This window comes from Paroedura picta, chromosome 14 (assembly GCF_049243985.1).
Source record: "Paroedura picta isolate Pp20150507F chromosome 14, Ppicta_v3.0, whole genome shotgun sequence".
NCBI lineage: Eukaryota > Metazoa > Chordata > Lepidosauria > Squamata > Gekkonidae > Paroedura > Paroedura picta.
In genome coordinates, this window is record NC_135382.1 from 38,258,952 (window position 1) to 38,286,871 (window position 27,920).

Below are 27,920 nucleotides of genomic sequence, written 5' to 3' on the forward strand. Positions count from 1 at the left end.
TGGAATCGAGGTCACCTTGGTCCGGCTTCTAGCTGCCACACAACTCTGGCTCCCCAATCATGCCAGAAAGAGCTTGCCGGTTCCTTGGCCCAGGGACAGCCCACCCCGCAAGCTGGCGGAGCCGTTCAGGTACATTCAGTTTGTCTGAGAAGCCATACGGGGCCTCTCCCAGGCACCTGTGCTTGGCAGCAGGTGGAGCCTCACCTCCCCGGCGTCAGGTAACCCTCGGCATGTGAGGGAATCCGAGCCTCCTCCAGGAAACGGCAGCCAAAGCAACCGGCTGGGCAGAAGCTGCACTCCCTTCTCCGGCTGCCTGCCTGTCTGCTCCGAACAAGCCGAGATGGTAGCCAAGCACTTCTCCAAATTTTTCCCCAAAGGCTCCTTCCTCCGTCTGGGCCAGAAATATCAGCCTTTGGGCAGCAAGGACCTGGAAGGAGAGGTAAGGAAAAGAGATGTAAAGAAAATGCCGGACCGCTATAATCCCCCTCCTGGGCTGGCCCTGAGGCTACTCTTGGCATTTCCAGCTCTCAGCCAGTTGGTGGACAATTTTATGGGTTTGCCGGATGTGAAACGGAAGATTGGAGGGTCCCTACTGGGGGGACCCCGAACAAGGGGAGGTTAACTCTGTTCCGCTGTGCAGGGAGTATTTGGGGCTCCCCGAAGACCATCTCCCCGAAGACTCAGAAATCCCAATTTTTGTAAATCTGGGCCTGACCCAACAAGGCAGTTCTGTTTTTCTTTCTTGCTCCTCTGAGCGGTTTCTCAGTGGGACAGGCTTCCTCGGGAGGTGGTGGGTTCTCCATCTTTGGAAGTTTTTAAACAGAGGCTGGAGAGCCATCTGACGGAGAGGCTGATTCTGTGAAGGCTCAAGGGGGTGGCAGGTGACAGTGGAGGAGCAATAGAGATGTGAGTGTCCTGCATAGTGCAGAGGGTTGGACTAGATGACCCAGGAGGTCCCTTCCAACTCTATTATTCTTTTATTCCTTTTCAGCATTGTGTTCTAGTATGTTCCACAGGACTGGTTTCTTTTTGAAGTCTGTAGCATTCCGACCCAGCTCTTACCAGTAAGCCGGTGGGGTTCTGATGAAAGCCACGCATGCTAAATTTCAGCAACGGCACAGAATTGCTCGGGTTACCAACTCTGGATTGGGAAACTCCTAGAGATTTGTGGGTGGGAGCTGGGGGTGGCGGTGTTCGGGAAGGGAACGCGTCAAGATTTAAGGCCATGGGGTTTACCCTACGTAGCTGCCATTTCCTTTGGGGGAACTGATATCTGTTAGTGGGGCATAATGGCATCGAGTCCGTCTTCCAAGCAGCCATTTCCTCCAGGAGAACTGACCTTCGTAGACTGGAGATCAGTTGTGATACTAGATCTCCAGCCGCCACCTGGAGGTTGGCAACACCACTGCGACTGTTTTTCCCTCCCACTTCTTCACTGCCTGTTCTCTCCCTTGGTTGGCCATGACATACATCAGGGGTAGTCAAACTGCGGCCCTCCAGATGTCCATGGACTACAATTCCCAGGAGCCCCCTGCCAGCATTTGCTGGCAGGGGGCTCCTGGGAATTGTAGTCCATGGACATCTGGAGGGCCGCAGTTTGACTACCCCTGACATACATGAATCCGTGGTGGGTAGGAGCCCTCGGACACTCTAAAGCTTATTAACATGAAGATGTGGTTAGATTATACTGGCAATATTATTAGAAAATTTTTTTTTTAAACAGGCAGTGGCTTTAGCCACAAAGTGAAATTCAGTACTTAAGCTGTCCGCTCCCGTCTTCCCCAAACAGAGAAATAACGTGAACAATTAATTAATTAATTCTGCGATATTCCGCACACGCTGGATAATGCACTTTCAACGTGCTTTTGCGGCTGGATTTATCTGTGCAAAACAGGAAAATCTGCTTCTCAGGTGCCTTGAAAGTGTGCAGAATGAGGCAGCCTGAGGACCGTTTTATCAGGGGCATGTTTATGCTGCTCCATGTTATGTGCTTTTTTTTTGCCCCAGCAAACTTGGCTGCGTTCGAGACTGGGATTTTTGATATTATGCATTATTGATATTATTTGTTTTTTTATTGACTGCCTGGCGATTATCATTATGAGCCATCTCAAACAGGTCTGGAGTGGCAGAAAGAAAAAAGAAAGAGGGAGGAAGGGAGGGAGGGAGGAACAGGAAGCAATAAAACCAAAAACAGTTCAGAAAGAAATGGAGCTTTTGCAGAATAGAATTTAGTTGCAAGTATGCACACTTCAGGATCCCGTTTGCTGAAAAGGGTATTGCTGAATTTTGATAGGGAGCGTGGCAATGCATTAAATACTGCTGGCGTTGAAATTTCCCCTCTACTTCAGGAATTAGAATTCTTTTTCCCCCCACAGTGCAAAATCACCCTTCCCAATGCCCAGCTTTTTAAAGGGGGCAGTTTCCCTGGGTCTCATGCATAGAAGGGGACCCTTGATCAATAGGAAACATGGCTGTTTTGGTTTTTAAAAATTCTCAGAAGTTCTCCTTTCCGAGGAAGTTTCACAGGTCAGCCAGCGGCAATTTCAACATCTTGTTTGCCTCCCATGCCACTGAGTGGGCCTCTCCTTTCAGTGGAAGGTTTATTTATTGTTACCTTTTGATCCACAGATTTAAGCAACATAGAGAGGCCATGAACTCCTCCTCCCCCCCACCCTTCCTTTTCTGGGCAGACCAACAGTTTGGCTGGGAGTTTATCAGAGGATAGGCCTGCCAACTCTGGATTGGGAAATTCTTGGAGATTTGGAGGTAGAATCCAGGAACAGCCAGGTTTCTGGACGGGAGAGAGCCCTGAAAAGGTGCAATGCTAGAGTCTATCCTGCAGAACATCAATTCCCTCTAGGGGGATTCATCTCTAAATACTGGAGAGGAGCTGTAATTTCAAGGGCCCTCCAGGTCCCACCTGGAGGTTGGCATCCTTCATTCGGATTCTGCCCAAGACCTCCTTAAATCTGGAGCCAATGCTAGGTGGACCCCATCCATATGAATATTTGGAAACAAAAATGCCTTATTAATACTTTTTCGGTCAGTTCTCAAGACATAACATAGTCATGTGTTTTTGTCTTAGTGACGTCCAGGAGAGGTGGTTTTGAAGCAATTATATGCAGTTTTGCAATGCAGTTGAAAGGAAAGGGACGGTGAGGCTCAAATTAACTTTTGGACTTATAAAAGGGCCTTGAGGAGGGGAGGGGGGGGGAACAAACAAATCCAGTTCTGCAGCTTCCTGCTGTAAATCTCCTCCCCATTTTTTCTTTCCTTGGTAGTTAGCGACCGAAAGGTCAAAAATGAACCATTCTAATAAGCTGTAAGGAAGATCTATGTTTTGCTGGGATTCAGTCATTTCACGGAAGGTGTCGTCCCTCCTCCCCCCAGCTCTGGCATATTTCAGCAAATAGAACCCCCCAGAAACTGGGGTGGGGTATAGAGAATTCTTCCCTATACCTCGGAAGAAGCAGGCCAAACCTAACACCTGAAGCACTGTCCAAGCTGAACTGTACCTAAGCATCCTGGTGATAATCCCATGTTCTGCCTCTTCCTTTCAACAGAAGGGTCCCCTCTCCCCCTTTTGATGAAATTGGGTTCTTAAAAGGAGGAGAGCGATGCGGGGAGGGGTCCTGTGGCTCTCAAAACCTTCAACATCTTGTCGAAGTCGCTACTGGAGTCAGATTTAGCTATTCTACTGCGGACCCATGCAGTTCCCTTCAGAAACCCTTTTACACAACGGTGAGAACACAGCCAACTTCTCCAAGGTCTCCTTCTGCTTCTCAGGAGTTAAATCAGCAGGTTTCAGAGGAGGAGACCTGCCGGTCTCCAAAACCTGATCTTAATACTTTCCTTCAATAACCCAGGAGGAGGAGGGTGGATCTAAGCAGTAGCAGGTTGTTCTCTGCAGCTTCCCAAACTTTTATTCCTCGTGCAACCTGCCACCCAGTTTGAGCTGACTCGCCAAGCCCTCCTCAGCAGGGACTCAGCTGCGTGTGCAGAATTCAGGCTGTTGTGTCGGATTCTCCGCAAGCAATTTTATACCTCCCCAGGGGTGTCTTTCTTTCCTGATGAGGTTATGCTCTGAAATCTCTTTTTAAAAATAATAATAAGGAACACTCCAGGAAACAAAGGAGCAGAGGTGATCTTAACAACCCCAATTCGACTTCTCCCCCTTCGGCCACAATAACCACCCTCACGTCGGTCTTTGTGAAACTTTCTCAAGGACTTGAGGATGTGTTTTAGACTTGATGGTTTGGGCCATAAAGCCGCTTTCTCTCAACTCTAAATTTACAGCTCTCATTTTCAGCTGTGTTCTCTCCCCTTGCGTCCAGTTGCTTTAAGACTTCTTAAAAATTACCTCTCCAGATAGCCTTCTGTCTTCTCCTGTACCTTCTTTATCCCCTGGTTAAGCTGAGAGCTGAGGCCAGTTTTATCACAGCTGCAGCAAATCTGCTGTTGAATTACAGTCCTCCTTGATTGTAACTGCTTCCATGCTTCCCCCTTAGCTATAAACACCTCCGCTGGATCAGATCAATGATTTCACCTGCTTCCCCATCTGTTTCTATCAGCCAGATTGCCTTCAGGCACCCTGCCAGCAGCTGATGAAGGCAATTGTTCTCCCTCTCTGCATGTCCTTGCAACTGAGGAACGCTGCCTCTGAATATGGAGGCTCCATTTTAGTTGGCAATTCTGGACTTTCTTTGCTGGATATATTCTTCATGAATGTGCCTAATCCTTCATGACTAGTAGTTTCCACCCCCCACCCTCCACAATGGTAAGCCCAGATAGACCTGAAGAAGCTTAAAAGCAAGATTTGGGCCATCGCCCATCCCTCTCAAAAGCATTTGATACCCTGTATGATTCTCATGTGGAACCTGCCTGTCATTTGACCCTGGTTTGTTTTGGCTGAATCAGGAGGTACCTTTCTCTGGGCCTCAAATGCCATGCAAGAACTAGCATTTTCTTTAGAAAGAAGAGCTGGGTGACACCAAGATGCATTCATACATCTCTCCTGCCCTGGAGGGATGGACCAGAACCAATGGCATGAAATTAATTCAAAAGACATTCCGTCTAAAGATTAGGAAGAAGTTCCTGGCAGTTAGAGCGGTTTCTCAGTGGAACAGGCTTCCTAGGGAGGTGTTCGGATGGAGAGCCATCTGACAGAGAGGCTGATTCTGTGAAGGCTCAAGGGGGTGGCAGGTGACAGTGGATGAGCAATAGGGTTGTGAGTGTTCTGCATAGTGCAAGGGGTTGGACTAGATGACCCAGGAGGTCCCTTCCAACTCTATGGTTCTATGATTCAGCAGTCTTTTGAGTTAACAAGAATTGACATGCATGTGTGAATCAAATCCAGGCCTGTTGTTGTTACTCCACCTGTTCTTCCAACTTTGTCAGGGATCTCCTGAGCTGTACCTCTGCTTACCCTATCCATGAGAGCCAGGTGGGTTTAGCAGTTAAGAGTGTTGGGCTAGAATCTGGGAAACAGGGGTTCGAATCCCCACTCGTGCCATGGAAGCTCTCTCGGTGACCTTAGGCCCATCACACTCTCTAGCCTAGCCGAGCCTACCCCACAGGGTTGTTGTGAGGATAAAATGGCGGAGAGAAGGACGTCAGCCGCTCTGGGTCCCTGTTGGGGAGAAAGTCGGGGTGTAAATGAAATGAATAGACTCCATCGGCTGAAAACGGGTTTCCATTCTGCAGCTGGAAGAAGAATCGGAGCGAAAGGCAGCAGAGCGAGAGAAAGAAATAGCCGCCCTTCCTGCCAAAGAAGCCTCCAAATGCCCAATAGAAGACTTGGCCAAGATATTCCAGGTAAAATTCATAGATCCGCAGGAAGAATGCAACACCCAGAAGAGCCGCTCGCGGTAGTGGGCTAAAAATTTAAAAAAATAACACACTAGAGGACCCACCTTTCCCCAGGTGCCTCCTAAATTTAGTGAGGGACAACATCAAAAGCTTTTTCAGTAGTCCACGTTATTTATGTCTATCAGATAAACTTTTTTATTTCTTAACCCATCTCGTAGACCAGGGGTAGTCAACCTGTGGTCCTCCAGATGTCCATGGACTATAATTCCCATGAGCCCCTGCCAGCGTTTGCTGGCAGGGGCTCATGGGAATTGTAGTCCATGGACATCTGGAGGACCACAGGTTGACTACCCCTGTCGTAGACGATCAGAAAGTCCTGGTGAGGCAGGACTTCCTTGACAGAGGTCCTATCCTGAGGATACATTTCTCTTAGGACCGTACGCTGATCTGCATCTCTCTTGAATGCCTCCCAGGTGGATTCAGAAACAGGTCTCTCTGAATTTTCGGTGCTCCAGCGTAGAGTCAAGCATGGCTGGAATGAATTCGTGGTAGACAACACAGAACCCATCTGGAAGAAATATCTGGACCAGGTAAGGACCTTCAGATTCATGGCCCAGGTCCCTTTTTGTCATCTCCCCTTCCCTCTAGGTTTTGGATACTTAAGAACAATTTTCATCTTTTTTAAAAAGCTCCTATTAGTTTAAATGGGAGGGAAGGTGGCGTGATATAGACCAGCCTCATCAGATCTTAGACATGAAGCAAGGATGGTACCTGGAAGGGAGATCACCAAGGAAGACTCTGTAGAGGAAGGCCATGGCCAACCACCTCTGCTTCTCTCTTGCCTTAATAGCCCTGTGCTCGGGTCAGTACTTGGAGGAGAGACCACCAAGAAAGACTCTGTAGAGGAAGGCGATAGCAAACCACCTCTGCTTCTCAGGTGCCTTGAAAACCCCTGGCTGCACTGAAAGTCTTGAGGGCACTGAAACACAGAGAGAGTAAAGTCCAGCAGCGAAAAAAATGCTCAAAATGAATCAAATAGGGCAATGTGACTGCTAGTGTGAATTCCAGGAAAGAGTGTGACTCAAACCACTTTCCCTTTTGTTTTAGTTCAAGAACCCACTCATTCTTCTGCTGCTGGCCTCCGCTTTAGTCAGTGTTATCACTAAAGAGTATGAAGATGCTGTCAGTATTGCCATGGTACGTCATTTCCTCCTCTTACAAATTCAGACCGGGCGATCTGGATCTTCAAACCATGATTGAGATCTTGACGATCAGCTTTCCGATTTGCAAAGCGTCCAATTAGGTCACCTGGCTAAGGAGGTGACTGGTAGAAGACCTTCAAGGTCCCCTCCCTGCTAAGGTTGCCAGTCTCCAGGTGGGGGCTGGAGGTGTCCTGGAGTTACACCTGGTGTCCAGGTAAGAGAGATCAGCTCTCCTGGAGAAAATGGCTGCTTTGGAGGGTGGACAGCACTGTACCCCTCTCCAAACCCTCTCCTTCCCCAAAATCTACAGGAATTTCCCAACCTATATCTGGCATCCTATCAGGAACATTTTATAACATTTACCCATCTCCCACTCCTTCTCTCAGGCCGTGATCATTGTGGTAACTGTGGCTTTCATTCAGGTATGCTTTTTTTTTTTTTTGGCAAGCACATTGTACATCTTTGTCTGCTCCTTTCACAAATGCAGACTGAATTTTTGGCACCTTCCTTTCTAGGAACACCGATCTGAAAAATCCCTGCAAGAGCTTAACAAGTTAGTGCCACCAGAGTGCAACTGGTAAGCTGTTAATGGCCTCGTTAGTTGTACTGGACAAATGGAATGAATGAATGAATGAATGAATGAATGAATGAATGAATGAATGAATGAATGAATGAATGAATGAATGAATGAATGAATGAATGAATGATAGAGTTGGAAGGGGCTATACAAGCCATCTAGGAAGGAAGGAATAATTGATTATGGTCCAAAATCAGCTCAGAAATTAATGCAATACTAGCTATGATACATTAAAAAGTTACGTACATTTCATTAAAATGAGAAGATATAATTCATTAGATCAGGACAGGAGTCCTCATCCTTTTTGAGCTTGCAAGCACATCTGGAATTCTGCAACAGCACGTTGGGTGCAGCAATCTATCTCCCCTCTTTGTACAAAAAGTTTGTTTCTCTACACAATAAATGCTCAGCATCTCTCTGCAAATTTAAACCCTGCCCCCAACGTAGAGACCAACAGAGAACTGTCCTCTACGACGTGACCTCTGTTTGTGCCCAGGTTGTCAGTGCCCATTTACTCTAGCAGGAAGGAGATTGCAAAGGGCAATTTACGGGAAAGATAAACTCCCGTCAACCTTCTGTTTCACTATTGCATGCAGCACACTACTCCCCTTTGTGAAGCCTGGGTTTGGTTGTATACATTTTGCAAGCATCCCCTCCAACATCTGGAAATAAACACCAGGTATCGGCAAGCATCTTTGGGTCAGACGCGGAGGGGGGAAGAGTCTGCTCATCCCGTTATCGAGTCTGCTTGCTTGATGCCAACTTTTGTTTACAATTGGGAACCAGATCCTGTATGAACCTGTTGTCCATTTATGATTTATCTTTCTGACCCAGATGAGGGGTGACTCACTTGAACAGCTTCGCCGGGGTTCCCTCCAGCTTCCTTATTGATAACGTGCTTTTTAAAAGCACCAGGGCAAACACAAGTGGCCTTTCGTGGTGGTTGTTTCGGTCCCACTCAAAGGCGACTTGTTTGCTTTCAAAGTCAAAGAAGGCTCCGGCTGCTTCCACCCCCACCTCGTTCCTTCCAGAGAGTTTCACATCCAGGCACACCTTCGGGACAGAAAGACAATCCCTTTGGAGGAACCGCATTTCCAATTGCCACATGTAATTGAACGGCTCCCCAAGCCTGCCAAGTGCCCGAGCGCACTAAATATGCACACACACACGGGCTTTTGGCCAAGCGTCCGAAGCTCCAGCCAGCGCAAGAATTCCTGCTAGACGGCCGCTTGTGGGCTTAAAGGTGTTTAGGGGCGGAAACCTAAAACCACAGTCCTGCCACCTGTTCTCGGTCTGCTTTTTGAGCAGGGAATGTCATCTCTTATCGAATGCTTGGTTGAAACAAATATACAGAACTGGATTGTGAATATTGATGAGTGTATGCCAGAAGTCATTTCAGCTCAATCATTCTCCCCCTGCCCAAAATAAATATACTGTATGTTATATTTCCTGGTAGGTTAACTGTATTATTGGGTACTGGAAATATAAACGCAACTACGGGGCTATCTCCCTTCTGCTGAGAAGTTCAGTTTCATGTGGTCAGCTGTCTTAGTCTGCAGTTTTGTTGGTTTGTTTGTGGTCAACTCACAGCTCACTTATGAGAGAGGACCATCAAGGCAAGAGAGGTTCAGAGGTGTTTGCCATCGTCTGGCTCCATGTCACAACCTTGGCCTTTCTCGGGGGCCTCCCTTCCAAATACCGGCCAGAGCTGACCCAGGTCTAACAAGATCAAGCTAGCCGGGGATCTGGGGCTCAGGGCATTTGTCTGTCATTGCCAGACAACATTTGAGTCTAGTACTACCTTCGTGATCAGTTCCCCTGGCTGATTTGGAATATAGATTCTACAGAATTATGCCCCATCGAAGTCCCTCCCCTCCACAAACAATGTCCTTCTCAGGCTCCACCCCCAACATTTCCAGGTATTTCCCAATGAGCAGCTGGCAAACTTAGGCTCTATGCTTTGTGTGTGTGAGAGCCAGAGAGAGACAGAGAGAGAGTGTTCTGGGGGGGGGGGGGGTTGTAGTCACTTTTCACTACCTGAAGGCGTCCCAAAGTGACTTATAATTGCCTACCATTCATTTCCCCACAATAGAGACCTCGCAAGGTAGGTGAGGCTGAGAAAGCTCCAAGAGAACTGTGACTGGTCCAGGGTCACACAGGTGGCTGCATGTGGAGGAGTGGGGAATCAAACCTGGTTCCAAATTGGAATCCACCGTTCTTAACTGCTATGCCTTGGGATTTTTTCCCCTTTTCCTCTCCCAAAGAAATTTACAATATCTCAGCTTCTTTTTGACCAAAGTCATGGTCCAAGGCTTGATCTATCCATCCATCTGTTCCTTTCCTTTCCTTTCCTTTCCTTTCCTTTCCTTTCCTTTCCTTTCCTTTCCTTTCCTTTCCTTTTCTTTCCTTTCCTTTCCTGAACTGGCTGTGAGCTATCTAAAGATAACTGCAAAGCGTCATCGCAAGTTCTTCAAGAATTCTGATTCGCTCCTAGATTGCCAATTTTTCCCCTTTTGTCTCTGAAAACGCAGTGTGAGGGAAGGAAAACTGCAACACCTCCTGGCCCGAGAACTCGTACCTGGAGACGTGGTCTGCCTTTCCATGGGAGATCGGGTGCCGGCAGATATACGACTCACAGAGGTAACAGGTGCAGGGCATTTAGGTCTGGCGTGTATTCCATAGGCGGGGGATTTTCACTCTGGTTGGACATCCGGTTCAAAATTTAGAACCCAAAGGATCTCGATCTTATGAGTGTGGAGATCTGAGAAGGAAGACACGAGGGGCTCCCAGTGAAATCCCTCTGAAACGAAAGGAAATGGGGAACAGAACTTTACGGGGCAAGAGAAAAAGAGCTCTAGTGTTTTGCAAATATATTAGCTGAAGCACATTAAACTACATTAATCTGAATGCTTTATCCAGGAGGCATGTTGGGTTAAGAAGTATTTCCTTGTGTCTGTCTTGAATCTCCTCCCCATTGCCCTCAAGTTGCAAGTATTTGGGGAGAGGCGTCCCATTGCACGGAACTTCCTGCTCAGGAAACCTTCCCCTTCCCATTTTGAAACCGGTTTCCTGATGGTTATGGCTCTTTCTTTCCTGGCGTTTATGTCTCACCAGGTTACAGACCTCTTGGTGGACGAGTCCAGCTTTACCGGGGAGGCTGAACCTTGCAGCAAGAGCGACTGCATTCTAACGGAAGCCGGAGACCTGACGACCCTCAGCAACATCGCTTTCATGGGAACTCTCGTGAGGTATGGCAAGGCCAAGGTGAGTCCCGAGAAAGCGACTCGCACCCGCCATGAGCTGCCCGTTCCCAAGCGTTGACCACAAGGCCTAATCGTTTATCCAAGCGACTCTGTGAATCATGCAGAGCGACCCTATTGCTTAAGAAGGCTGTAAGATGGGTCATTTCAGCCTCCCTCAAAGTTTTTCCTACCCAAGTCTGTGGGGTGGACCTGCAGTGTCCTGCCAAGGGAGGAGTTGCCATGCATTCCTCAGGGAGGCTGTTCCAGGAGAATGCATCCGAAAGGAGGGGGGAGAAAAACAATTAACCCAAAAGCAGGAAATCAAGAACCACGAAGGTTAACAAATCATAAAGATGCGGCCTAATAGTATAAATGCAAGATGTAGACAAAATTCCTCAAACGTTGGGAAACACAAATTTGGTCCTTGTTTGATATTTTAACTTTTATTATGCGAAGCTATTTCGTAGCCCTAAAGTTGCTTTTAACATTCTCCAAATTATAGACATGTATTTTCATACATTTGGGCATTTTTAACTATTTTATGGGTCCATTTATATGCCGCCCCTCTCTGCTGTTCCGCACGGACAACAACAGAGCCCCAAAAGACTGTGCTTGGGCTGCAGAATTTTGGGGCAGCGCCCAGTTGCACAATGGCAGAGACGCCCTCCCTTGCAAGGCATTTGCAGGATGAACTGCAGCTCCTTAAGATCAAACCAATAACAGGGAATTTCAGGATATTTGCATTCAGAGGGGGAACGTCCCACGCCTGACAGCTGTGATCGCCTTTCCACTCCCTGCTTCCAACTGCAGCTGCCCAGAAATGCACACTCTGCAATAACCGTGATAGCACCTCCTTAAATAAACACCAGCTTCTTTTAAAAGAAGCGTCCCCTTACAGCTGCTGGCTGACCAGCTGGTTTGTTGACAGTTTATTTCTGTGACGGGCTGCCACATGGCACATAGCAACAATACACTGTCTTTGGAGAAAGGGAGAAGTGGGTTCTTGGCGGGCTGTAGGAGAATTCACACACACCTCGAACACTGCAGATGGCACAGGAAATCTAATCCTGCTTGTATGTGGGAACAGGAACCTCAGGGTTCAAACTGCCTTTGAACAGCTGAACTGCTCGACGGAAAATCGGCTCTCTGCTTGCAGCTCATGAACCGAACGTGAGCCTGAATTCACGTATTTGAGCATCCCTATTGAGAGCCAGTGGAGTGGCACTCTAATCTGAACAATCGGGTTTGCTTCCCCACTCCACCTCCACGTGCAGCCAGCTAGTAGACACAGTTCTCCTAGGACTGTTCTCACAGAGAAGTTCTGTTAGAGCTGTCTCAGTCCCACCTGCTTCATAGGGTGTCTGTTGTGGGGAGAGGGAGGGAAAGGGGGTTGTAAGCCGCTGAGGGACTCCTTCAGGTAGTAAATAGTCAGTTATAAAAAACCGCTACTCCTCTTCTTCTTCCTATACCAGACTATCCATGAGATATTTTAATAGTAGTGAAAAGCGGGGTATAAAAAACCCAGCTCTTCTTCCCTATTAGAATATGAAATGCAAAGCAGTTCCGGCTACAAGACTCATCAGCGCCTCTTTCGCATAAGAAGCAGCATAATGAATGTTCCATTCAAAGCTTGAGAAAACAAAGCTGGCTGACCTGGCACCTCGAACAATGAAAAGTGTCACTATTTGGACATTTTGGAGAGCGTGTTCCACTATTATAGGACCGCAATGAGGGAAAAAGCCATTATTCAGGGTGCTGCCTTGGCCTCCTTCCCTCCTTCGTCTTTCTAGGGGGGCAAATATTGCCGTAGCAGGTGTGTTTAGTGTAGACAGGCACCAAAAGGTGCCTTTCTCGGAGTACCATAACTGCATGAGTCACTGTTGCTGGGCTTCTCCCAATCCAAATTCAGAACACGTACTCATGCAGAGACACAGGTACAACCTCCACTCAGAGTGGGTCATGTGGAAACTTATATACACTAAACATGAACATTTTTCAGTTTTAAAAGCCTTTCCAGGCACAAAAGCGAAGGTTACGGCCAGTTTAAATTCACATGAAGTTTGTGCCTTGGGGATCCGAAATTACGTTGTCGTTATCACAATAGCTTTTTGCACCTGTGTGCTCTTGCTGTCTTCTCAGGGCATCGTCACTGGGACGGGTGAAAACTCCCAGTTTGGAGAGGTGTTCAAAATGATGCAAGAGGAGGAGGTAAGGACAGTTGGTGTCCCCAAGGGGCACGTGGTCTTCAAGGGGCGTACGCAAAGTTTCTTGGAAGGAGATTTTCTGCAGAGAGTTTCATTGCAGTGTCCCGAATGCATTTTCTGGGCACTTTGCTGAACTGTCACAATCCTATCAGTGGCAGGTCACAATGGTAATTGTTGGAATAGGCAACGTTTATCATGTGAACGATGCAACAGCTCCTGCAGAATATCTACAAGGGGGCATTGGAGGAGCTGTGAAGTTAGACTGGGAACATTCCAGATTTATTTTTTTTAATTGTTTCTTCCTGTGTCCTGATTGGCTCTTCTGGAGACTTCCTGTTCCTTTGAGCCCACTTCCTCCCTGCTTGCCTCCAGAACAGAACATTTAGATAGGAATCTCTCTCTTTCTATACAAAGCTGGTTTCTCTTCGAAATAAAACTAGTGGCCTCACTTCTTCTCTTAGTGGGTCTCATGTAACACCTATAGGATCTAGTTTTCTGCCTACATTAAAAGATCCCCCCTCTTCTTTTCCCTGGATTCATCCATCAAGACCCCCAAGACTCCTCTCCAGAAAAACATGGACAAACTGGGAAAGCAGCTCACACTCGTTTCCTTTGGCATCATTGGTGAGTACTACTGATTGCTGGCCCAAATCTTTGGATAACAGAGTCCTCTTTGCCAGTGGAGCCCCATCTCTGGGGAGGGGCTGTAGCTCAGTGGGAGGACATCTGCTTTGCCTGCAGAAGGACCCAGGGAGATCACTGAAGCAGTCCACCCACCCCCACAGATCGCCATAAAGATCTGTTGTCACTCTAGGGCAAGGGTAGTCAACCTGTGGTCCTCCAGATGTCCATGGACTACAACTCCCATGAGACCCTGCCAGCAAATGCTGACAGGGGCTCATGGGAATTGTAGTCCATGGACATCTGGAGGACCACAGGTTGACTACCCCTGCTCTAGGGGATCTCTGGATCATATCCTGATTGCTAGACAAAGTAGGGTTAACAGAAAGCAGGCCATGTGCGGGGGAAAACAGTGATATCCAGATCCAACTGCATATATTGGGAAAAGTTTTAAAGATACTTGGGGAAGTTATATTCAGGAAAGTTTTAAAGAGATAGCTAGCTAAGTGAATTAACACCCTTCAGGCGGGGTGGAAAAGTGCTACAGTATCAGGACTGAGAAACATAAACTCGAAATCAGTCCTCTCCATGAACCCAAGAACCAGTCGGGCGTTTCTTTGGATCGTGGCCCAGCAGCAGACTTTTTTGTTCTCCTTCCAGGCTTACTCATGCTGATCGGTTGGCTGCAAGGGAAACATCTCTTGAGCATGTTCACCATTGGAGTCAGGTGAGGGTAGGAAAGGCATCTCTGAAACGTATCTGGTTGGGGGGGGGGGGGGGGAGAACCAAGATACTGCCCCTGCACTGTCTGCAGACTCACCATGCATCTATTGCATGAAGTCCAAAGTTCTTCAAATGAAGAAATGGGCACATGCTTGGGAGCCAAGGATCACCGCTGAAACTGTGCCCTCCTTGACACCCACCCACACACAGGCAGGGTTCAGGCCTCACACAACAGCGTAGAGTTGCCCCTCCAGGCTGGAAAATCCCTGGAGTTCTGCTAGTGGATTCTGAAGGTCAGGAAGGAGCCTCAGTAGGGTATCCCCCCATAGAGTCCTCCCTCCAGAGCAGCAGTTTCTCCAGGGGGAACGAATCTTTCTCATCTGGAGATCACTTGTAATTCTGGGAGATCTGAGAGTCCCAGAGTGAGCGTCAGACCGTCTGGGGAACGTCCTGGGAAGCAACAACTTCAGCCGGCGTCTCCCCAATGTTCGTTCCGAAAAACTTTTATCTGTGGCACAGCAGACTTGTGAAACAGGAAGGCAAAATCCTCCACGGTAGATTGAAGCGATCCTCTAGCATCCATCAACCTTGCCTTTGTTGAAGTACACCCAAGGTCACGTTGACCTTGAAGGAATGCATAGCTGTTTAGGAAACCATTTGAAAGTCCCTGATGTATTTGCTCAAGGGATTTATCGCTTGGGCAGTCCTTATCAAGTTACCGTACACAAGTCTTCATTTGAGTTGAGAGCAGGGTGAGATGAAGTCAAGATGCAGCAAGAGGAGCTTGGTCAAGGGAGCACGCGGATTCTCCTTGCTGCTTGCCCCAGGAAGCAAACTCTTGCAGGGAGTTGGGTTGGCAGAGTTTAATCCTTCCACTGCCATGTGGATTTCTCGATCAGCCCGGATTATTGTGCCCCTTCTATTACTCTTTCTCCCTTTGCTAATAACAGCAGGGGGTGGGCAGTTGTCGGTTTCGACATGAGCAACCATACGTGGTTGGAAAAAGACACTTCTACCCCTTCACACTTTCACCAGGCAATGGGTTGGCAAGAATCATCTACACCCTTCCTTCTCCCCATGCTTGCCTGAAGTCATTTGTTTTCCTTGCAAATATTAACTTTGTTGCTCCTCGTAACTCCCCAGCCCTGGAAGGTTGGCCCAGCATGTGGAATTTTTATATGGCACAGGGAATTGGCCCCTCAGCCCTCTTATCAAACACAATAAACTGACTGATGGTGCAATATTTCAGACTGGGATTCCATGGTGCTGAGTTCCCGGCTCGGCCAAAATAAACAAATAAATACAATCCAATCCTGAATTGAGCAAGTGTAGGCATTTCTATCTGGTGAGGGGAGATTTGACTCTGGAAAGCTCATCTCCCCAAAATCTTGGTCTCTAGAATGCTACCGGACTTGAATCCAGCTATGAACAGAGGGTGAATAAAGACAGAGAAAGGGAAAGACTGGATATTACAGGAGCTGAATAGAAAATCAACGGAGATTCTGGATAAACTGGGTTGAAAAGGAGGGAATGAGAAGTATTACAGCCATAACATGGGGCATTTCAGGGGGGTTTTCCTTAGACATTTCTCCCACCACCCTCAAGCCCCATAACTGATGTTCAGCACCAAATGTCAGCATGACACCCACTGAGTTATAAGCATACAACAGAAGATCATACGGCAAAGAAACATGTGTCAGAAAAAGGAGGAAATAGACTTGTGATCTCACAGGTGGAGAGGAGAAGGGTCATGTAGAAAGCATGCATGGAGCATAAAAGAAGAAGAGTTGGTTGGTTTTTATACCTATAAGGAAGGCCAGGGCAGGTGAAGGCAAACCGTCTCTGAACATCTCTTGCCCTGGAAATCATGCAGGGTCACCATAAGTCAGCTGTGACTTGATGGCAATATATATATTCACAACAACTTTATAAGGTAGTTCGTGCCAGGTTGGAGTGACTACAAGCTTCCCAAGTGGGCAGGGATCTGAACTTAAATCTTCCTGGTCCAGCGTGCAATTAGCTTCAGCTCTTTGGCCTCCACTCACACCCAACGGTCTTGAGAAACCAGGCCTGAGTTCAAATACTTTCCGATGGAAAGCCAGAATCTTCAGAGCTTAAATTAGAGCGCAAGGGCTGACTTTGCGCTCAAGGGGAGGGGGCTGCTGTCAGAGGGCATTTGGCTGTAATGATAGTAGTCGTGGAGATGGTCACTAACGCCGGTGATAAATGATTGTCCATGTGCAGCCTGGCAGTGGCCGCCATCCCAGAAGGCCTCCCCATCGTGGTCACCGTGACGCTCGTGTTGGGTGTCTTGAGAATGGCCAAGAAACGGGTCATTGTGAAGAAGTTGCCGATTGTCGAGACTCTTGGTAAGGCGGGCGATGGGTTGGGTAGCTTGAAATGGAATTTGCTTCCGTCCCAGATCAATTCAAGTGTAAATTGTCCACACGCATCCATTTTCCTTTTCAAAGGACCCTCTGAAAAGATCTGGTGAAGGGAGCTTTGACTCTTGAAACCTCCTGCCCCAGAATCTTGTTGATTTCTAAGACCAACATGGTGATCCTCTGAAATTTTCCTTAGATTTCTGACCGGCATGGTATTCTAGTAGCTGCTGTTCGTTGACACTGCCTCAAAAACGCGAAGAGAATTACAGATAACCTGAGTGGTGTTTCCACAGGAATAGTGGATTGTGGGCCGTCTCTCTGCCTGTTTCCTTTGGTTTTATTCTGGCTGCAGGGAGTTGATTCCCAAGGGAGGAGATGGTGGTGGGAGAATTTATGGATCGCATGGCGTTGTGATTCACAGAGGTGCCTGGCACAGCCTTGCTGGGAACGCACCTCTTCAGAAGGGGAGGGTAGAGGAAGGTAAAGGAGGCTGGGCGTTCGAATGTTTCCCTGCACCAAGGGGCTGGTTTTTGGGCTGACCCTGACGGATCCTTCCTCCTTCTCAGGTTGCTGCACCGTCATCTGCTCGGACAAGACGGGGACTTTGACGGCCAACGAGATGACCGTCACTCAGCTCGTCACCTCGGATGGGTTCAAGGCTGAGGTGCGTCTGGACTAGGCCTGCATTGTGGGTTAATCAGTTTTAAAACAAGACAAGCCTGATCCTGACAAACTACTTCAAGTTGTCCTGCTCTTATCTGCTCTGTCATTTTAATATTAAAATTCTATTTTCTAGTAAATCTGTCAGCCCATACATTGGCTCTGCTCAGTAATATCTCGCAAGAGAGGACACTGAAAGGGTTGATAAATGCTTTCCCCTCCCACCAAATGTCCCTGTTTTCTTTTTACCCCCAACCCAAGATTCAGTCCCAGATAGGAATGCCCAGAGCTCCTGACCCCCAGGTTGAGAACCACTCTTTCAAAGAGCCTTGACTGTGGTAGTTAGAGGGACAGGACAGCTCTCAGCTAAATAAATAATTGCAGAGCCTGGCTCTAAAAGGGATGCTGCATTTCCATTTTCCCAGGTGAGTGGGGTCGGATACAACGGCGAAGGAAATGTGTACCTCCTGCCAACCAAAGAGGTCATCAAAGAATTTTCAAATATCTCTGTAGGAAAATTAGTGGAGGTAAGTGATCCAATACTATTTGTATTCCATTCATATGAAGTCATTGTTAATATCAAACTGGGGCCATCCTAAGAGAGAACATCGTTTCCTGAGTTGTGAAGACAGTTTTGCTTGGTCTACTCTAAACAAATGTGCATTTATACTTTCCGGAATGAGCTTCCAGCTATTATTTCAAACCCACCTGAGTTCCACACGCTTTCTGGTACAATACGGTCCAAAGTGTTTATGTGCACATGCCTATTGGCTAATACGTGTGATGTTACCAACCCATTTCCTTTCAGCCTCTGAAGATTTGCAATTTCAAAAAAGTTGTGGGACTTTTTTTTACAGAGGACAGATGAAAACCTGGGTCTTTTATAAATATTACACGCAGGCAGGGAACCCAATTTACCTGATTCTAACCTGGAGAACCAGATTTGATTCCCCTCCACCGCAAGCAGCCAGTCACCGCCTTGGGCCAATCAGTCCTCTCAGAGCTGTTCTCACAGAGCAGTTCTCTTAGGGCTCTCTCATCCCCACCTACCTCACAGGGGAGAGGAGGGGAAAGGGGTGTGGAAGCTGCTGGGGCACTCTTTCAGGCAGTGAGAAGTGGGGTATAAAAATACTAGCTCTTCCTACATTGTGCAGGGGGTTGGACTAGATGGCCCTTGAGGTCCCCTCCATAATTCTATGATTCCTCTTACAGGGGGAAGGAGGGGCTAGACTGGTGCCGTTCTAGCTTTCCACCTCCTGAGCAGGCTTTCCAAACTCCACCTTTAAAGGTACAGCATCCCACACCTTCGCCCTCCCCACCTTCCCCAAGGAATAAGATGCAGAACCGACTCTCTTGCAGGCTGGCTGTGTTGCTAACAATGCCATTATCCGAAAGAGCACCGTGATGGGTCAGCCAACTGAAGGAGCCCTGGTCGCTCTGGCCATGAAGGTAGGAGGGGGGGGCAGAAATGCCCGCGCTCATTGGCTGGAGATGCAATCAGGTTGTGTTTCACTTGTAAAAACAATTGTTTGCTTTCTATGCTTGCCAAGAACGAGAGAGAGAGAATTTAGTGCGCATCTGATCTGGGAGCTGATCAAAAAGTGAATTAAGCAAGACCCGTGGCAGCCTCCGTATTGTAAACCCAAGTCGGCAGGAGACCAAGCTGACCCGGTGATCTTGGCCGGCGTCCCAAGCACGGCTTTAGACCCGTCTGAGGGCTTGCATGTGGCCGGAGGAACGTCTGACTCCCCCCCGTCCCTTCCAACGGGTCATGAAAAACGTCCCTTTTTTGAAATCGCCCCTCTGACTTTTGCCTTGCTAAAATGTAATATTGTCTCCAAGTCACCCGGCAAGTCCAGGTTCCAAAAGCAAAACGGGAAACGTCCCAAACGCAAAACGAAGCCTTGGAAACAGTTCCGAAGCCGGAATGTTTGGCTTCAGAGCGAGCCCAGGGAGAAACCGTCAAGGCGGCTCTTTTGTTTGACTCTGCGCAGATGGGACTCAGCAGCATCAAGGAGAATTACGTTAAGAAGAAGGAGATTCCGTTTAGCTCGGAGCAGAAGTGGATGGCGGTCAAATGTGCCCCCAAACATCAGGTACAAGACATGCAGTTCTCACCTGTACTTCCCCTAAATAACTCTTGGTGGAAATGTCTATTCTCCTTGTCAATCGAGTCAGGTTTATAAGGATTTATGTATTAAAATCTCATTGTCCCTCCAGTCCACTCACTGTGGCATTTATGCTGCCCTCCAGTCCAGACTAGAGGTGCCTTGTGGAGGGCAGGTTAGACTAGGGCTGAGCAGATCTCCGTTTAAATCCCCAGCCAGCTATCCGAGTGACCTGCGTCTAAACAAACTCACAGGAGTGTAAGGATAAACAGAGGCTGGAAAGCCATCTGACGGAGAGGCTGATTCTGTGAAGGTTCAAGGTGGTGGCAGGTGACAGTGGAGGAGCAAGAGGGTTGGGAGTGTCCTGCATAGTGCAGGGGGTTGGACTAGATGACCCAGGAGGTCCCTTCCAACTCTATGATTCTATATGCTTCTGTGTTTTATTGACCAATTTTATGATTTTAAAGGTTGCTATTAATCGTTCAGATGTGTTAATGTTTTTATGTCCGCTGCCTTAGGGACCCTGATTATGTCCTCCGAAGAACGTTACACTCTAGCAAACAAAATCCACTTAGGATCCCTGGCCCCCGAGGAAGTAAAATTGGCCTTGGTCAGGGCCTTTTCAGCCCTGGCCCCAGCCTGGTGTAACAGAGAGATCAGGATTCTGCAGGGACTGTTCCACCAGGCCTGATGCTCGAAGCCAAGAAATAACATCATACGGTCGTTTGCTGACCTCCCCGTCCACAACCCGTCCGACTAAATGTTGACTGAATGAATTTGCTATTTTCACTTGGGGAAGGAGGTCGTTGGAAACCAGTTTAGCTATCTTATATTTAATTATTATTATTCTGTTTTAAACATTTTAAACCTAATGTTTAATGTTTCATTCTTTATGTATTTAAATGCTTTTGTAAGCCACCCTGCATCTCCAGGGAAGGACAGGGGATAGATGCAATAACAAATAACTCCCTAAAAGCAGCATCAAAACGTTTTCAATTTAAAAAAAAGAGTATTTGCTTGAGTGAGATGCAGAAACAATGCCAGCAGAAGCTGAACCGCGCGTGCCATTGGCTCTCAATTCACTCAGCGCTCCCTGTGTTTCTGTTTGCATCTTCGTCTGGCAGGAAGAGGAGGACGTCTATTTTATGAAAGGGGCCTTCGAAGAAGTGATGCAGCACTGCTCCATGTTCAACAGCGGGGGCATCTCACTCCCACTGACGCCGCAACAGAAGGTGGCCTACGCTCAAGAGGAGAGGCACATGGGGTCCCTTGGCCTGCGGGGTCAGTCTATGGCAAAGGTGGCCAAACTGCAGCTCTCCAGAGGTCCATGGACTACAATTCCCATGAGCCCCTGCCGACTGGCAGGGGCTCATGGGAATTGTAGTCCATGGACCTCTGGAGAGCCACAATTGGGCCACTCCTGGTCTATGGTTACATCTCAAGGCAAGCTGACTCACTTATGAGTCCCAATCAGAGCTATAAGCTGAGGGTTGCCAGCCTCCAGGTTAGCCCTGGAGATTTCCTGGTATTATGTCTGATCTCCAGTCAAAAGGAATCAGTTCCCCTGGAGAAAGTGGCTGCCTCAGCGGGTGGTCTCTATGGAATTATAACGTCTCCCCACAGGCCACCGTCCCTTAGGCTGCACCCAAATTTCCCTACCTGTCCAGGGAAATCTGCTTTTATTTCTTGGAGGGAACTAACAAAGTGAGCCCTCCCTCCCACAATCTGTTCACTAGTTGGCAGGCGGAGAATACCAACTCCCCCATTAGAATGAGGGTCCTCTGACTGAGGCCTCCACGTTTTGCATAGAATTCCCTGTCAAGAAACCGCTCTGGTCAGAGACAGAGTTCCAGGTGGACCCTCGGCCCGGTTCGGCCAGCCTTTCTTCCACTACTAGCAAGCTGGACCTTTGTGAGCCGCCCATGAATGAACCTTCCCTTCTTCTCTCCTTTTCCCCTGCCAGTACTGGCGTTGGCTTCTGGCCCTGAGCTGGGCAGGCTGACCTTCTTAGGCCTCGTCGGAATCATCGATCCTCCGAGGGATGGAGTGAAGGAAGCCGTTCAGATCCTCCTCGAATCTGGCGTCTCCGTGAAAATGATAACGGGAGATGCTTTGGAGACCGCTTGGGCGATCGGTGAGCAGACAAACTTCCCTCCTGCAAGGAGGGGCTGCCCTCTTTGGGGGCTGGCAATGGAAGCGCTGGACAGCACTGGGCATAATACGGAACCTCTGGACTGCTGTTTCCCTTTTCTGAACCTTTTCACGTGTCATAGAAAGGTTGTTGATGATCTTCGTGGTGGGGTCTGGGATTTCTAAGTCCCGGTGTGGGCGTCCCCAGAAGTGCCTTGTGGGTTGGGCCGGATTTGTGATGCAGCAATGGACTCACACGATGCTTTCCCTCCAGCCCGGAAGATCGGCCTTTGCAACGGAAAGATGAAAGCCATGTCTGGGGAGGAGCTGGAGACGATCACGGAGTCGGCGTTATCCTCCGCGGTCAAAAACGTAATGGAACTGAGAGGGGTTCTGAGCACATGGGTTGGGATTGTCCCAAAAGCCCCGGTGGCTTCACCCAGACCTGCTTTTTTCTCTCCCCACCATCCAGGTTTCCATCTTCTTCCGAACGAGCCCCAAACACAAACTAAAAATCATAAAGGTATCAGCAAGCCCCCAAATTATCTGAGCTCTCGTCTCTCTACTTCTCCCTGAGCAACCAGAGCTGACGCTTCTGCCTGGGAGTCCTTCCTTTGCTCCTGATTTGTCCACCTGCTATCCTGAGACTTTCGCTGTAATTTCGCTGTAATGATCCTTTCTCTTCTTCTCACAACGCAACGGTAGGCTTGGCCTTCTTCCACATTTCTGCCTTGGTGTGGGCGCCACGTGGTCCGCCGGCACCTTTCTTGGTGGCCATGAAGTGTTTTAAAAAGGTGGGTGGGGTGGGAACAGGTAGGGCATTTGCCCATCATGGCTTCTGATTGGCCCCTGAAGGTCCAACTGGCTACTCAGATTAAAACAGTGTCCTGTTGGTGTCAGCTACTGCCCTTGCGGTGGTTTTATTCTCTCCTTCTTCCCCAGTTTCTTCTTTTTTTAATTATCCCTCTTCTTCCCTGCACTTTGGCTTCCTTGATGTTTTTGACTCCACCCCCTGTGGCAGACGATTTGGGGTAGTGTCCGCTATCCTGTGTCCCAATCCCAAAAGCGCAGAAAGGTTGAGGGCCCCTGATCTAGACGGTACCTTTGCATGCTACGCTTTATGTGCATCAAATGAAGGTCTCCCCACCAGGAATTTGCACTTCTCTTGCTTGGCACCAGCCCTTATTTTTAGAGAACAAATATTGACACCTGCGGGAAGCAGCATAATGGCATTCATGCTTACCCGGTCATTTCCACAGGCCTTGCAAAAGGCAGGTGCCATCGTGGGGATGACCGGAGATGGGGTGAACGACGCTGTGGCTCTGAAATCTGCCGACATTGGGGTCGCCATGGGGAGAGCCGGGACGGACGTCAGCAAAGAAGCCGCCAACATGATCCTTGTGGATGACGACTTCTCAGCAATCAGGTGAGCCGAGTTTGAAAGGATTCTGAGACCCACTGAGCTTTGTCCTGCGCATGACTGACTCCATGTGCCATCTTTATACACTGTGGCTGCTCCACTTGCTTCTGTAGGAAGTGACTTTGAAGGGCTCTTTATTGGGGATTTCAATTGGGGATCCTCTGGAATTACAGCTCATCTTCAGACCAGAGATTAGCTCCCCTGGAGAAAATGATAAATAAGACTCCACTGAGGTCCCCCCTCCCTGCCCCAAATCCTGCCCACTCTCACCTCCACCCCAAAAATCTCCAGATATTTTCCCATCCAGAGTTAGCAACCCTAACTAGACGCAAGGACTCCAAGGCATCTGAGGAAGCTGGTGGGCAGTAGATTCAGGATAGACCAAAAGAACTCCTCCTTTACACAGAGAGCTTCTCTCCTTTACACAGAGAGGCCTTTACACAGAGATTGTGGAATTCGCTGCCAGAGGATGGAGAGATGGCCACAGGCAGAGACAGCTTTCATGGGGAACTGGCAGACTCCCTGGTCTGACCCAGCAAGACTCCTCTTACATTCTTTTATTTTTAGGTCATCTCTGGCAGGCGCCAACACGGAACTATTCTAAATAAATAAAACTTCCAGTTGGCATCCCACCTACATTCCAGCTGCCTCCACCAATATGAATGGGACAGCACAGAAAAGTGAATGACTCTTGATTAGGCTGTCTAACTGTGAAGTTCAAGCAGTGTCACCTGTGACACTGAGGATGCTGGTCCTTCTGCATCTGGTGGGACCAGCTCCTGCCTCTCCTCCAATAGTGGCTACCTGGGGAAAGAACGGCTGGATTTCCAGCTGTAGAAGAGAGACTGGGAGCAGCGTCTGCAAGTGAACAAGGCACCGTGCAGGTTGTGTTGGCATGTGCAGCTGGCTCTTACCCACAGACAGGTGCTTGTGCTAAAATTAAACTGTAACGCCTTATCAGATGCTACCGCTCCACACCGTGACCCTCTCCAGATCATGGTGGCTCTTCAGAGGGCCCAGTTCAGAGCGCGCAAACGCATCCTTTCTGTCGAACAGGCTGGAGAAGGGATGCCCAAACCCAGGTTTGGAAACACCTTGAGATTAGGGGGCTGAATTTGGGGAGGCGAGTTCAGTAAGGATGTGGCACCAGAGAGTACTCAGTGAAGTGTCCATTTTCTCCAGGGGAAACTGATCTCACCTGGAGATGAGCTAGAATGCTGGGAGAATGTCAGACCCCACCAAAAGGCCGGCAGCCAATGGGTTCACTGCGAGGAACTTCTTCCTTGAAACCAATTCTTTTTTTTCTCTTTCATCCTGTGCACAAGTGCCAGCGCCTTCCACTTCCTGGAAAATCCAGCCCCCGTCCTCTGATCACAGGGTCATATAAATTCAGGAAGCTGCTCTCTTCTTTATCTAGCTAGGAGTGGCGGAAGCTCTCTCTCTCACCTTGGGCACACAAAGGTCCTTTGTACCTTGACAGAAACAGAAATACCTAAAACAGGGGTAGTCAAACTGCGGCCCTCCAGATGTCCATGGACTACAATTCCCAGGAGCCCCTGCCAGCGAATGCTGGCAGGGGCTCCTGGGAATTGTAGTCCATGGACATCTGGAGGGCCGCAGTTTGACTACCCCTGACCTAAAACCTTGTGCGTAGACAGACGGGAAATATAGCCAGGGGATCTGGCTAAGAGTGTCTGGCAGTCGGGCAAGAGACATTCAAGGGTGGTTTTTGCCATCGCCCTGCATCATGGCCCAGGTCTTCCTCCAAGACAGCTTTTGAGATCTGATGGGATTGGATTTGCCTGGGCTACCCAGGGATGGACAGATGGATGGGCTGATGTAGCTCTGACCTGTCACTTCTTTCCCCACAGGAATGCCATCGAGGAAGGAAAAGGCATATTTTACAACATTAAAAATTTTGTCCGCTTCCAGCTGAGCACGTGAGTGGCCGTGGGGCTTGACCCATCGGAACGAGACGGTTTCGAGGCCCCGCAATACTCACAAGCATTTTTCTCTTTCATATTCTTGGCAGGAGCATCTCGGCGCTGAGTTTAATTACTCTGTCAACGGTCTTCAATTTGCCCAACCCGCTCAACGCAATGCAGATCTTGTGGATCAATATTATAATGGATGGACCTCCAGCTCAGAGGTGAGGGAACAAGGCAGAGGGGTTGGCATCCAGGGCGGATTGGTTCTGAAGCCTTTCTAACCCCAGCACACTCTTTTGGGGGGAAATAATGAAATATTGATTCAAACTCCCATTTTTGCCGGAGTTGGGTGTCGGATGCAAATTCTAGCACTGATATTTAACCCATATTCTTCTGCCAAGAGCCCGCTTCTGTTCCAGAGGCAGAACTGGCACCTCCAGCGTGGTGTGGTAGTTAGGAGTACAGACTTCTAATCTGGCGAGCGGGGTTTGATTCCCCACTCCTCCACATGCAGCCAGCTGGCATATAAGAACCAACTCTCTTTCTTCAGTAATATCAGGGCTCTTTCATCCTCACCTCCCTCACAGGGTGTCTGTTGTGGGGAGAGGAAAGGGAAGATGGCTGTAAGCCGCTTTGAGACTCTTTTGGGGAGACAAAAGCGGCATATAAGAGCCAACTCTTCTTCTTGTTCCAAAAGTGGTTGAGTTTTACGGAAATGAGAATTTTGCCTATCCTTTCAAGTTGGTTTCCTCTCCAAGTTTGCCCAATGAGCTTCCCTGGCACCAGTGGAGATTCGAACTTGGGTCTCCCAGATACTCATCTGGTATTCTTAACCACTACACCACCCTGGCTGTCCGTGCTTGTTCATCTGCACTAACCAAACAACGTGCCTTTCTCCGGAAACAGTCTGGGTGTTGAGCCCGTTGACAAAGATGCTATCAGACATCCTCCCCGGAGCGTCACGGATACCATTCTCAGCAGGTCCCTGCTTCTGAAGATCTTGCTCTCCGCCGCCATTATCATCAGTGGGACCCTCTTCGTGTTTTGGAAAGAGGTGAGGGGGAGAGAGGGACTCAAGGACGAGAGAACCCCCAGAACAGTTGCTCTAAACTGCCTCTTTCCGATTTTGTCAGATTCCTGAGACCGGCATAACACCAAGAACCACAACTATGACTTTCACCTGCTTTGTGTTTTTTGACCTCTTCAACGCCCTGACCTGTCGGTCGCAGGTGAGACAGATGCTGCCTTTCCAACATCTTGAGAAGGATTTACACCTTTTTGATTCATGAAACTCTTCGAGGGGGACGGGTTGAGCCGGCATTAAAAAAAAAAACCAATTTCATTCTGGTTCCCTTCCTCTGCCCTTGTTTTTCTCCCCCAGACAAAACTGATCACGGAGATCGGCATTCTCCGAAACCGCATGTTCTTGTATTCTGTGCTGGGATCCATTTTGGGCCAGATGGCTGTCATTTACATCCCTCCACTGCAGAAGATTTTCCAGACGGAGAATTTAGGGGCACTGGGTAAGTGGGGGGGGGGGGAAAGGTGATTGTTTCTATGGGTTCAACTCTGGGAGGGGATCATAGTAAAGGAAATAAAAATGTCAAGATTGGAGGCCCATGGACAGGTGAGTTCCCAGATGTGGAACCGTGAGCGTCATTAATACAGACCCCATCTTAAGGGTACACCTGGACTCAAACTTTGTTCTGCTGCTTCAGACCAGCATGGTGACCCAGCTGAAACTAATCATGCTAGTTTGTGATAACAATCTGATCCAGGTAGACATCTTTGGAAATTTTTAAACAGAAGCTAGTCATCTGACGGACAGTCTGACTCTGTGAAGGTTCAAGGGGGTGGCAGGTGACAGTGGATGACCGATAGGGTTAGAATCATAGGATCATTGAGTTGGAAGGGACCGCCTGATCATCTAGTCCAACCCCCTGCATTATGCAGGGGGTTGAACTAGATGACCCAGGAGGTCCCTTCAGATTCTAGGATTCTAAATTCCTCCTTCTCCTCCTCCTCCTCCCCTGGAATGATGAACATTTCTTACCCCTCCCCTTTCTCCCCTTGGCAGACCTCTTGTTCCTAACCGGCTTGGCCTCCTCTGTTTTCATCCTATCGGAACTGGTCAAAGTGTGTGAGAAGTTTTGCTGCCGAAGAAAGACAGACAAGGACCAACAAGAACTGGCCGTGTGACTGTAACACACTGTAACACACACACACACACACTTACTACACTTGGGATGCCGTTTGAATGAAACTGGGCCGTTGCAGGATTCACCCGGGACCCGTCAAGCAGATTGTTCCTTATTTACGTTTGAGAGTTTTCAAGTGACCGCAGATAAACGGAGTCCTCTTTGCCCCCAGAGCAACTCCAGCTGTGCATGAAGGCCTTTCCTGAGCCGCAGGTTGTCAGAGGAATGGGGCGCCTGGAAATCCAAAGTGTGGCTCCGTCTCTATCCCTTTATTTATTTTCATTTGCAATGAACCTTTTTTGTTAATAAAACAGGTCTCTTTTTCAAGACAGCATTCGAAAGACGTCAAACCAGCGTGCGGTTTGTCCAAATGGCCGGCTCTTGAACCAGGCAGCTTTGCTATTCGGAAAACACGGACAAGCAAGATTGGGAAATACAAGGAGGTTTTGGGGCTAGAGCCTAAGGAAGGCTGGGCTTTGGGAGGGGTTTCAAAAAGGGTATAACGGCACCTTCCAGCTTGGCGTAGTGGTTGAGAGCGGGTGGACTTTAATTCGGTGAACCGGGTTTGATTCCCGGCTCTTCCCCAAGCAACCAGCTGGGGGACCTTCCTTGGAGGTGTGCAGAGGCTGATGGGGACATGTCCGGAAAGTGTATGGTTAAGACTATGGAAACAACACAACAGGGGTTTGGGAAGGCAGTGACCACCACTCGCACA

The 27,920-nt window shown here is 48.5% G+C and overlaps 2 protein-coding genes across 2 annotated transcripts in view; one reads left to right on the top strand and one right to left on the bottom strand.

Annotated features, from left to right (window-relative positions):
• The window catches only part of KCNG4 (potassium voltage-gated channel modifier subfamily G member 4), a 61,323-nt gene extending 61,020 nt beyond the window's left edge, over positions 1–303 (bottom strand). The window contains exon 1 of the mRNA XM_077310709.1: positions 205–303. The gene's annotated coding sequence lies outside the window, so the exon portion shown is untranslated. The remainder of the gene's footprint in view (positions 1–204) is intronic.
• ATP2C2 (ATPase secretory pathway Ca2+ transporting 2) lies at positions 278–27,546 on the top strand. The gene is made up of 27 exons (XM_077310708.1): positions 278–439; positions 5,704–5,814; positions 6,282–6,398; positions 6,916–7,005; positions 7,397–7,432; positions 7,526–7,587; positions 10,119–10,227; positions 10,702–10,851; positions 12,969–13,037; positions 13,582–13,657; positions 14,315–14,381; positions 16,622–16,746; positions 17,328–17,425; positions 17,847–17,948; positions 18,781–18,870; positions 19,416–19,517; positions 20,654–20,810; positions 21,493–21,663; positions 21,934–22,031; positions 22,132–22,182; positions 22,919–23,085; positions 24,951–25,019; positions 25,112–25,228; positions 25,914–26,061; positions 26,141–26,236; positions 26,389–26,530; positions 27,085–27,546. The coding sequence occupies exons 1-27, from the start codon at positions 341–343 to the stop codon at positions 27,204–27,206; spliced, it is 2,841 nt and encodes a 946-aa protein (XP_077166823.1). The 5' UTR covers positions 278–340; the 3' UTR covers positions 27,207–27,546.
• Positions 27,547–27,920: the final 374 nt, after the last annotated feature.

Excerpts from the sequence above, each read along its gene's own strand:
- ATP2C2 (XM_077310708.1), top strand. The coding sequence starts at position 341 with ATGGTAGCCAAGCACTTCTCCAAATTTTTCCCCAAAGGCTCCTTCCTC. Across the intron at positions 440-5,703 it reads GCAAGGACCTGGAAGGAGAG|CTGGAAGAAGAATCGGAGCG; the intron begins GTAAGGAAAAGA and ends TCCATTCTGCAG. Across the intron at positions 18,871-19,415 it reads TGGTCGCTCTGGCCATGAAG|ATGGGACTCAGCAGCATCAA; the intron begins GTAGGAGGGGGG and ends GACTCTGCGCAG.